The sequence below is a fragment of the Acanthochromis polyacanthus genome, chromosome 5 (genome assembly GCF_021347895.1).
Source record: "Acanthochromis polyacanthus isolate Apoly-LR-REF ecotype Palm Island chromosome 5, KAUST_Apoly_ChrSc, whole genome shotgun sequence".
NCBI classification, from domain to species: domain Eukaryota; kingdom Metazoa; phylum Chordata; class Actinopteri; family Pomacentridae; genus Acanthochromis; species Acanthochromis polyacanthus.
The window spans coordinates 32,162,604-32,174,484 of NC_067117.1; the positions used below are offsets into that span (position 1 = coordinate 32,162,604).

The 11,881-nt window shown below is 40.1% G+C and overlaps 1 protein-coding gene across 1 annotated transcript in view; it reads left to right on the forward strand.

Moving 5' to 3' along the window:
• LOC110960960 (protein-glutamine gamma-glutamyltransferase E-like) overlaps positions 1–11,608 on the forward strand; it is a 28,016-nt gene extending 16,408 nt beyond the window's left edge. The window contains exons 8-16 of the mRNA XM_051948488.1: positions 1,964–2,099; positions 6,097–6,206; positions 6,329–6,444; positions 6,610–6,736; positions 6,982–7,223; positions 9,363–9,537; positions 9,654–9,817; positions 10,316–10,449; positions 10,762–11,608. Coding sequence (XP_051804448.1) covers positions 1,964–2,099; positions 6,097–6,206; positions 6,329–6,444; positions 6,610–6,736; positions 6,982–7,223; positions 9,363–9,537; positions 9,654–9,817; positions 10,316–10,449; positions 10,762–10,909 — 1,352 coding nt within the window. The 3' untranslated portion in view covers positions 10,910–11,608. The remainder of the gene's footprint in view (positions 1–1,963; positions 2,100–6,096; positions 6,207–6,328; positions 6,445–6,609; positions 6,737–6,981; positions 7,224–9,362; positions 9,538–9,653; positions 9,818–10,315; positions 10,450–10,761) is intronic.
• The last annotated feature ends 273 nt before the right edge of the window (positions 11,609–11,881 follow it).

Consider the following 11,881-nt stretch of genomic DNA (forward strand, 5'->3'; position numbering starts at 1 on the left):
TTTGCAGCAAAAAATAAAAATAAAAACGCGTGAAAATCAGTTTAATATTCAGAGTTAAGATGGATTAAATGCGCTGTCAAACAGCGCTGAGTAGATCGGGTGACCGGACCAAGATGGCGGCCGTATTTCTCGCTGCTCAGCAGCCCGAGTGGCGTCTACTCTTTATTATGTCTATGGTTGCAAGTACACACTACTGATCCTGTATGTTTGGTCCTGTTGTCTCTTCCCTCCGCCGGGTAAAAAAATTGCTGGGCATTTGGTGGTTAGAGCGCTTTTCGTACAATTTCCTGGCATGATTTTTCATTTTCATGTGGTCTATCAGCGCTTGGCATCCTCTGTCACTGTATTTTGTCTCATCGTCGCACACCATGCACCTCGCTTTCCCAGCTACATGTAACTTTCGATAATGCTCTCCAATTGTTGTTTCCAACTCGTGCTTTTGCCAGCGCACTGTTGACAACTTCGTGCGATCCAACCCTATACCCCTTACACCCTTTTTTTTTTTTCTCATCGAATTTGGGCGATTCACGTTGGGTCTCAAAATTGATACCTCGATATGCGAATTTTCGCGGATCCGCGACCAAATAACATGCCTGTTAACTATAAACACAACATTAAAATAGTCACAGTTTTACTGAAATTGGAACATTTTAATAGCAAAACATTTGTACATTTTTTAAAGCACGTAGAATAGAACAGAATATATATATTTGTCATTGTACGTGTACAATGAATGCATAACTCTTTTGGGTGCAAACGGGAAAGTGCATCAAGTCAGAGGTATATGAATATAATAAAAATACATAAAGGAAGGATGCTTCTAAACTAGCTATAAAAGATTACAGGTGGTCTTGGATTTACATGGGAATTCCTTTCCTGGGGAGCGATATCAATCGATTTTCATCCTAAGTTGGAGCTCACACACTCCTATGTGTTCCCTGTGTATAGCACAATCCAATGTGGCGTACAACCAGGGAATGAAAACAAAGCCGTCTTCCTCAGTGCTGTGTGACGACGTATTCGTCCGCTCCGCTCGCCAGCTAGTTCGACATAACAACGAAACACCGTAGGTCAAGGACGTCGTAAACCAAGGACCCCCTGTATTTAGAAAGAGAAGAAAGTTTTGACAAAGGAAAGAAAACATAGCATACAACACATTTGATATTGTATATATATCAAGATTCCATCCCATTTTTTCATGGAGAGTTGGATTTATCAAAGTGACAACATTTTTAAAAAACCTCTCTTAGTTACTTCCTTAGCATTTATGCCATGAACCGTGTGTTACTAAATCCATCGCAATGGTAGTTGTACAAGAATGAGTGTGTGAGTGTGTGTGTGAGCGTGTGTGTGAGCGTGTGTGTGAAGTTGGCAGGCAGCAGTCAGTTGAAACTGAGCTCGGGGATTTTGGGCTTTTCCTCCTGGGCTGGACTCTGAAAGGTCTCCTCCAGCAGAGCGGCGCTCAGTACGGACGGTTGGCATCTTTGGGTCACTTCAGCTGCACCTTCAGCCGCTTCATGCCGATCTGGAAGCTTTATCTCTTCCTATGACATAGACATACCTTCAGCCTTCAACTTTTTAGTAATTTGAAGCTACAAATATAAGTTAGACCTCAATTTCTGATGCACTTTTCCACACATTTCCTTTTCTGTTTTTTCATATACTGAATACTTTCTAAGATAAGTGTTTTTTTTTTTAAAATATCAGAGGCATGATGAAGAAAATAGCGCACTTTTTGCTAGAGATATATTTTAGTGTATAAAAAAATGTGTGTTTTACTGCCAGCCCTCCTGACTCAGCGACCTTTTGTTCTTTGTTGTCTTACCCTCTTACTGATTGATTAACCACTATTCATTGTTGCATCTACATACAACAAACTGGGGTAGTATTTAGTTGTGTTTGAGTTGAGCTTTGACAAAGTAAACTGCAAAAATCTGACCTAAATCTTTGTGTTTGGTTCCAGTGATGCGTCTGCTGGGCATCCCCTGCCGCGTGGTCACCAACTTCAATTCAGCTCATGATGTCGACCTGAATCTGATCATCGACACTTACACAGATGATGACGGAGTCAATGAGGAGTATACCCAGGACAGTATTTGGTGAGACACAAAGGCTTTAGTTTCTTACTTTGAGAACACACACACAGCGAGATCCAGATCAGTTTGAGCTCCACCTGAACACACAATGCTTCTCCACTACATGTTTGTTGACCATCTTTCTTGGAAAAATTCAGGGCCCATAAAAAGTATTTGCTTGTCACAGAAGTTTTACCCTTGTATTGCTTTTTAACACTGAATCACAGTCAGTATAGTTTGGCTTTTATGAGCATTTAGGAAGGAAAACTGTCATGTCAAAGTGAAAACTGGTTTCTACAAAGTAATGACATTCAATGAAAAATAAAAAAGGGAAAATAAATGATTGTGTATGTATTCTCCCCCTTCAAATCAGTATTTAGTTGATCCACCTTTGGCTGCAGTTACAGCATTGAGCCAACCTGGATTGGTGTCAGTCAGCTTTGTACATCTAGAATCTGCAATGTTACTACATTCTTCTTTGAAAAACTGCTCAAGCTCTGTCAGGTTACACTGGGATCATGAGTCAACAGTCCTTTTCAAGTCCAGCCACAAAATGTCAGTTGGACTGAGGTCTGAGCTCTGATTCAGCAACTCCAAAACATTCACCTTGTTGTATTCACCCCATTTCTGTCTAGTTCTGGCTGTTTTCTTTGACTCACTGTCTTCCTGGAACACAAATCTTCTGCCAAGTTGCAACTGTCTTGCAGATTTCCTCAGGTTGTCTAACAGTTTCTCTGCTTTGTTGCATCCTCACATGATGCTGCCACCACCATGCTTCACAGTGGGGGTTGTGTATTTGTGATGATGGCCAGTGTTTGGTATCCACCAAAGTGTCTAGACTGATGGCCAAAAGTTCAACTTTGGTCTAATAAAAGCGGGGAACTTCCAAGGAGGATGAATACTTTAAATAAGCACTGTACGTGCTGAAACTGAATTATTACATCATCTATTTGCATTTATGATCAAGAAGATTAGTTACAATTGGTACAGCAACACTGCACGTTAAACGCTTCTTGATGCACCATTAAGAAAACTTACAGAGCAGATTTTAAGAGGAAAGATAACAATGACAGGCTAGGTAGCTGGTATCTATACAACTTAGAGTCTAAAATGTGAACAATAAACAGCCGAGGTAACTGAACTTACATAACAACAAGACCACTACCCCAACCTCACACTTGTTGGTGTCTCTTGTGTAAAGATGTCAGCTGTGGTGGTCTCTGGAGATTAATCATCCTCTTGAGAGCATAAATTTTTCATCACTCTGACAACTATGATGTGACATTTATTTCTTGCATCTGGTCTGTTTGGGGTCTTTTCCCTGTGGAATGACTGTTGATCAAAGTGGACACTGGTGCCAGTTTGAGGTCCTTGTTGTCTTAATCCCAGGTCTAGAGCAGGAATAGAAGAACCTGTTGTTTCTTTGTTTTAGTGCTTGATGCTAAACTGTCATCAGGGTGCCATCTGATGATGTTTTCATCTACTGCATATCACCTGCTGTGTCAAGTTCAACTGTTATGATAGTCCTACCTACTTTCAGGAGACACAGAGGTTCCATATGATGCACTGACGACCTGAAACCTCCTGATTTAAATATGCTTTTATTGGAATTTTTTTGTTCTAACTTCCCATTGCAAAACAAAACCTAATCCCGAAAAACGAACCAAACACAGATCAAACACTCAAAAGTAAACATGACGGTATTCCGGCGACAATGTGGTGAGGAGCGACCGCTTGCTGAAGAGGCAGAGACGCTTCAACTGCATTTGTTAATTAATATTCACCAAACCTATTATTTTATGCTTGTAAAGTGTGTATAAGAGATAATACTAATGAGCAAAACCAAAAACTCGCAAACAAGAAACACTGCAGGTCCAGAAATAAACCACCTGCTTTCCTCATGATCTTGGGCCTTGAAGCTAGTGCTCCAGACAGAGTGAACAGCGGGATGGCAGGTAGCAATGCCGAGATATTGAGCTAAATTCGCAGGTCTAAGTTAATTCAATTTAAAATATTTAACAGATTGTATTGTACACCGGCTAGAATGTATAGGAGAGGAATGGGACGTTTGGACCTCTGCTGGCGATGCCATACAGAGAGAGGCGATATTGTTCACATGTTCCACAGTCGTCCAAGCCTAGCTACCTATGGCAGAGAGTCATGGGGAAGATCAGTAGCAGTGTGGATACAGGAGTTGATTTTACTCCTGCTCTTTGCCTCCTGAACAGTCTAAAAGGAAACGAAAGGATGGAGGGGAAGAAAGCTCAGTGGATAAAGGTTGCCCTTACGACAGCTAAGAGGGTCAGACTGAGGCATTGGAGGGTGGACTGCAGCCCTTTCTGAATGGCTCACTGCCCTAACAGAAACTGTTTCTTATAAGGTTGTAACATGCAGAGAAGTATTTAGATTAGGGGCGGCTGTGGTTCAGGCAGTAGAGTGGGTCGTCCAATGATCAAAGGGTTGGCGGTTCAATTCCCACACTGGTGTATGAATGTTGGTGGTGGTTGGAGGGGCTGTAGGCGCAGATTGGCAGCCACACTTCTGTCAGTCTGCCCCAGGGCAGCTTACCACCACCAGAGTGAGAATGTGTGAGTGAATGAATAATGGATCCATTGTGAAGCGCTTTGAGCGCCCAGAAAAGCACTATATAAATCTAATCCATTATTATTATAAGAGACTCATATACAAAATAAATAGGAATATGGACACCTGTGTAGAAATCTGGGAGCCGTTCCCAACACCAGGGAACCTAACTTAAATGATACTTGACATATGAACCAAAACCTAGCTGACAGTGCAGTATGGTCGACTGATGGGATGCGGATGTGAATTTGGATAGGGAGAAAATTCTTTCCTTCCAGACATTCTTGATATTATATTATTTATCATATTTTTTGTTTGTTTTTTTGTTTTTTCTTCTTCTTGTTTGGCTGTCTCTCTTTCATTTATTTAGTTATCTCCTAACTTGTCATGTACTCCAACAAATATTTATATGTACCTTTAGACTGGGCATGTAATTCTACATTATTATCATTTTTATTTTATGTTCAGTGTATTTATGTATCTCTGCTCTCCTGTGTTATGGATGTTTCTGGAGGAAATAATAAAAATTATAACTGAAAAAAGTCAACATTAAATCTGAATATTTGTATTTTAATCTGGTATGAATTTCATATAATCCATTAGTTAATGATTTAGTGATGTCCAGAGATCAAAAAAAAAAAAAAGATCCAGAGTTAAACTGCAAGGGAAATGGTTGTTTCCAGTCAAATGTTTCTCATACTCCACCTCCACCCTGATCTTTATATGTCAGATCAGAACAAATAAGTGTGATGAGACACAATAAGAAGCCAAGAAGTACACCACCATGTCAGAACTTGCAGCTCAACAAAGAGCCTGAAAAGCCCTAAGGTTTATTGTTAACTGAGGTTTTTCAAAGTACTTAATTTGTATATTAATGTCTGGCACTGTTTGGGTGTGGAGCTTTTGATCCACCAATGAAGAATGCCATTATGGAGTACTGGTGTGGGGCGTTTAGGTGCTCTTTTTGAGGCCTGATGATATGAAGTACATTTTTTCCAGTGGTGCACCAAACAATGCCATTTGTTCACAAATGTTTTAGGATGAATTTGTAATTTCAAAGCACTTTGGGGCTACACTAAATGTTAAATGTGTTCTTCTTATTGCTCTTTTACTTCACTGTTTGATTAGGCCTTCAATGTGCAGATTTTGACTCATAAAGACTGTTTTTATTTGGCTGAAACCGATCTGGTGGGATATTTAATGTGTATTCAAGAATACTATCATTCAGTAGAATTGTACTGTGGGTTAAATGTGGGTTGTTTCCAAACCAGGAATGTCCAGGAGCGACTGTAGTAGTAGTAGCTAGGAGTAATAGCTGTAGTCTACAGTGAGAGGATCAAGGTGCTGAAGTGCTTCAGAGCATTCTGCTCCCTTGAAATTGGTTCTCCAGTGTTGCGTTTACATGCTTGCAGACTCTGAATGTTGTGTTGTGTTGAAGGAACTTCCATGTCTGGACGGAGGGGTGGATGAAGCGACCAGACCTGGGAAGCGACGGGGAATATGACGGCTGGCAAGTTGTGGATCCAACACCACAGGAGTTGAGCGATGGTACAAAGTTTCTTCTCTCTTGATCCCATAAACTTTAAAGAGTCTATGTTATGCACATTTAGGGTTTATCATATTATTTTGTGGTATCTGTGTGATGGTTTTTGTTGTTTCTCCTCCTACAGGTGTGTTCTGCTGCGGCCCAGCTTCAGTCAAAGGCATCTTAACTGGGCATACTGAGTTTAAATACGATACTCCATTTGTCTTTGCTGAGGTCAATGCTGACTGCATTAGCTGGATGGTAAGAAGCAGCAGAATATATATCTCCATCAATCTCCAACTTCATAAATACGGGCGCCATTAATGATAACAGAGGGCCAGCTGTAGAGAAATGGAACTTTGATCCAATTTTACCTCTCATTTTGCTTCATGAATTCTTGCTTTTTGTTGTGTGCATTTCTCTCAGATCACAGAGAGCGGTGAAAAGGTTCAAATGGAGTCTGATACCAAGATGGTCGGGAAGAACATCTCCACCAAGGCTGTTGGTGCCAAGGAAAGGGAGGACATCACCAACACCTACAAGCCCGAAGAAGGTATCTCACACTCTGTTATTCATGCTATACTGCAGTGAGAATCACTTTGTTCGGTTCCGTTTATTGCTTTGTGATCACTTACTGTGTAGTTAAATCCCTTGTTTTCTTTTGTGCTTATAACAATGAAGTAACAGGTAGAGAATCACAGCAGACAACAGGACTCTGAACTTTCTTGTGATTCAGAACCATTAAGTCACATCGATACACACTTAAGGTAACATTAATCTAAATTATCCACCTTACAGGGTCAGAAAAAGAGAGGGAGCGCTTTGAATATGCCACCACCAGAGACGATTCCAAACTTGATGACGAAACAGATGAAGAAGAAGAAGAAAAAGAAGAAGAAGAAGAAGAAGAAGAAGAAGAAGAGGAAGTAATAGATACGGAAGCTGGAAGTGCAGAAACCGATGGGGGAGCTGAAAGTGAAGGGATGGAGGAGGAAACAACCCCACAACCTCCATCACCAGTGACTATTCGATTCAAAGAGGTACATTGCAGCCACTACAGTTTCTTTCTTTTAAGAGATATTTATCAGGATGTCATGAATCATAGTGTTTGATCATTTTTGTTTTTTTTGTGATGATTTTCTGTCTACCATTCTTAAATGCCACTTTAATTAAAACTTGAATCATAAAAAAATCTGAAGAGGACACATTGTAAATTGTGTTCGTTACTCACAGATTTGTACAATATCCCTGTGTAAACAGAAATATCCACTATTTATTGACTGTTTATCTGCATCTTTCCTGGTCGATGATGGAGCATACAGCAGGATTGTCATGTACTTATTTAATTTAAAGTTTCATCTGGAGCCCCACAGACAGCAGATGACCCTTAAAACCATTCACTTGCACACTTTTGGTTTTAGGTGTTGATTTGGAAAGTGTATAAAATAGTTTTATTCAAACTTGTCTCCCAAAAATCATGTCTTAACTAGGAGACTTCCTAATTCCTGTTTGGAACTGTTATTTGTAGACTTTCATTTTCCTGTCCTTTTTGGTTAGGCTTAGGCATCAAATACATATGGTTTGGTTTGGTACAGACAGACTGGCGACCTGTCCAGGGTGTCCCCTGCCTTCGCCCGAGTCAGCTGGGATAGACTCCAGCACCCCCCGCAACCCTAATGAGGATAAAGCGGTGTATAGAGGATGGATGGATGGATGGATGGTTTGGTACAATGTCATTGTTTGGTAAAATACAACCTTTTAACCATCTGTCTGAGTTCTACTGTTAATTTCCTACGATCATCTAAGAGTTTGTTCCGATCACATTTACTCCTCGAAGGCACTGGTTCACCGCTATCCTTCAGGTTTTAATAATGCTTTGGATGGTTCTTAGCCTGATTTTAGTAGTTTCATCTCCTTATTTGTTTTCTTTGCATGATCCAGGCCAATAATTTGACCCTTCTGAGACAGATTAACATCCTTTCCATGACCACAGGATATGTCTTCCTACATGGTTGCTCCTCACTGCATCAGCTAAAATAAGTTGTTGCAGCTGAAACGTATTCATCACTGCAGTAATTATCCAATGGAAGGCTCTTACCTATTTGCTTAGTTAAATCCAAGTGAGGACTTTTTTTTTGGACAGGCAGTGTATGACTTTAAAGCAACACAGTGAGATAAGATCGACCTTCATTAGTCCCCAAGAAAATTGAAATTTCTCACAAAAGACAAAATTGAGGTGATATGAAAAAAAATGCAGTTCCTAATAGAAAAAGCAGCAGAATATGAATACTACAATTGCTAAAAAGAAAACTAAGTAAGCTGAAACAACACTTGAGTAACGATATGTTGACTAGAAAAATATGTTGATTCAAAAAATAAACATAATAAGGAATGCAGTTTGATTCTTTAGGTACACATTTTTTAGGGGATGGGGCTCCTTTAACAAACATTTCTTCCATTAGCTGTTGAGTTTAAATATTAATTATTAAAATTCACCATGGCTAATTGTAAAATTCCTCAGTACCCTACATTTGAGCGTATCAACATGTATTTAGATCAGCACCTCAAAGTCTGAGCTCTCTGCTGGAAACCAGTGGATTGCTCCCTCTGGGTTGGGGGGGTGGAGTTACTTCCCCAAGCGAAAGGGTTCAAGTATCTTGGGATCTTGTTCACGAGGGCTTGGAAAATGGAGCGTGAGATGGACAGGGGCAGCGGCAGCAGTAATGCGGGCGTTGTACCGAACTGTTGTGGTGAAGTAAAAGCTCTCAATTTACCAGTCCATCTATGCTGCAACCCCCACTTATGGTCATTAACTCTGGGTAGTGACCAAAAGAATGAGATCAGTGGTACGAGCATCTAAATGTGCTTAGCAGATAAGTGGAAGAAAATGGATGGATGGATGAATATTCATTTGACTCAGATCATCTCTCGTCTGAGCTATGTTGGCAGAACAGCAGAAAAATAAAGATAAAATAAAATAACAAATAGTCCTTGGTATAAAATAACTTATGTCCTTAACTGGCTCAAATGTTTTTGTTGGAACTCAGCTGGTTAGAATCAAACAAAGCAGATTTCCCACTTTGTCCATCAGCTGTTCTTCTGCTGAGGCTGGATCTGACTGACTGAAATCCCTACATGTCAGATTCGTGTCTCATTGTCCTCGTTGTGTGTTGCTGCAGGTGTCCAGGCTGATCAACGGTAAGGATGTGAACCTGAAGCTGGTGCTGAACGGTAAGAGCAGCGATGCCAGGTCACTGTCCATCCACGTCTCCGTCCAGGCCATGAACCACAACGGCAGATCAACTGGAAAAATCCTGTCTGAGCACAAAGAGGAGACGCTGCCGCCCCAAAAAGGTGACTCATCTTCTGGAGAAATGTTGGCTTTTAGAAGCAAACATCTCAGAGTGTGGCCTAAACTATCTACATGTCTAGATACAGTGAATCTTCATCACTTCCCCTGTCTCCTCCAGATCTGTCCGTCCCCATCCTGGTTCCGTTCTCGACCTACCATAAACCCATGGTGGAGAGCGAGAGCATGAAGATTTCAGTCGTGATCACAGACAAAAAGAACGGAGAACACAAATACCTGGCTACGCATGATGTTGTGCTGCTGAACCCTCAACTCTCCGTCACTGTCAGTAAAAACCTCCAGCTTTCTCTCCATCTGTCTCTAAAATCATTTGTCAAACAGCTTTGTTCAAAGGATACCTGCCACTTTAGTTGAGTGAATTCTCCTTTCTGAATAAAACTCAAAAGTACGTTTTACATGAGTCAATGAAGCGGGACATCGAGCTAAATGCTAACATTAGCATGATCACAGTGACATACCGATAAAAGACATGTATATATTTACCATCTTATAGTGTGTCATCCTGCAAGATCAATTCATTAGCACTAAATACAAAGTAGAGTAAAGAAAGCCTGGTAATTTCTGTGTATTTGATGCTGACACTAAATGAAACATCAGAGAATCACATTTTACAGTTCATGAAATGTCTACTCTGTGGCTCATCGTGTTGTTAGAATAACTTGGTGTTTTCTTGTTTTTCTGCAGGCTCTCAGAAAAACTCTGCATGCAGAAGTTTTGTAAATGGTTGCATTGGAATAAACTGTTTAAATGTGTGTGTTCCAGGCTCCTGCTCAGGCCAGCCTGAATACATTGACCAGTGGAGAAGTGGTTTTTACAAACCCCATCAATGAAACTCTGACAAACTGCACTCTGACACTCTCCGGATGCGGCCTTTTCAAAGAGGAGGTTGAAAAGAAGTAAGAAATAATAATGTTATTTCATTTGTAAAGCTGATAAATGACACTGCCTGAAAAAAATTGTCTAAAATGTTTGTTTAAACCACAACTTATCTGATCAAAGCCAACACAATAATGACGTCTTCTGCTTCGGATACATTTGAACAGATACCAATAAAGTACTAAACGTTGACAAACAACCGACTGCAACACTGAGAATTTTTTAAATTGTCCATAACATACATTATGAATAAGACACAATGAAAATATAGAGTTTACCCCCAAACAAAAGCTTAACAAAACAGTTTCTTATAATGTTTGTGTCACCTGCAGGATTGAAGATCTGAAGCCGAACGACACGATGTCTATCAAGTTCGACTTTACTCCCTACAAGAAAGGAGAGAAAACTCTCACTGCTGACTTTGACTGTGACTCCTTCAGGGACATCAAGGCTATCTGCACTGTCAACGTCATCGAATAAATTCTTGAATCGCAATTATGTGCTCAGAAATTAAATGCTAGATGCAATTATTTCAGTTTCGCCACAGTTATTTACATGCAATGATATTTTTGTTGGCTTTTGAGACCCACTGTTGCGAGATATAAGATAAAATGTGGGTCTTTTCAGAATTGGAGGACATTTGGGCTTCAAAATTTAAAAAAATAAACCTTCTGTTTTACAATTTTCTGCAACATATTCATCAACAATAGGTAATAAACCATCAAAGACTTGACTGGCTCAGCTTACGTATCAATGGTACCATTTTTTTCAGTGTTTTGTTGTTTGCTAACCCTACTCTAATCACAGTAGCAGTGTTGCTAATCCATACTCATGTTAGCTTTTTCTCAGGTGTAGAAGCTGGATGTTTAGCTAGCTTTTACTGCTGAGCAAGAGGACAAACTGACTGATGGAAAAAATATAAAGAAAAAAGTAAAAAGAACTTCTCTTATCCTGATAATGAAGTCGAGTGAGACATTCAATCAAGGCTGACAATGTTATGAAAATATGAAAAATAGAAGAGAGGACATAGCTTTGCTCTACCCATTCTTTTGGAAAAATGTTTGATCATGTTAATTCCAGCGTATCATGCGATTCACTGTTTTGTTCTTCTTCTACCAGCTGAAAAGGTTATGCTAACAGATATTTCACTCACTCTCAATAAAAGTCATGGTGCTTTCACAGGTAATCTGCTTGGTTTATTTAAAATGAACCCTGGTTTGGTGTTTTGGTGTGGAATCAACCACAGTCGCTTCTGATATGTGACTGAAGTGCGATTGTAAAAGATAAACTACTATTAAAGCCACCACTTGATTGTGAACTGTTCCACAAAGTGACCTTAAGCCACCAAAAAGACTAAAACCTTCAAATAATTTTGTTCGTTCGCCTCTTGCAGTCAAGACAGCGTGCAGCACAGGGTTAGGGCTAACCCCAACCCTGGTGTCTTGTGTCAAC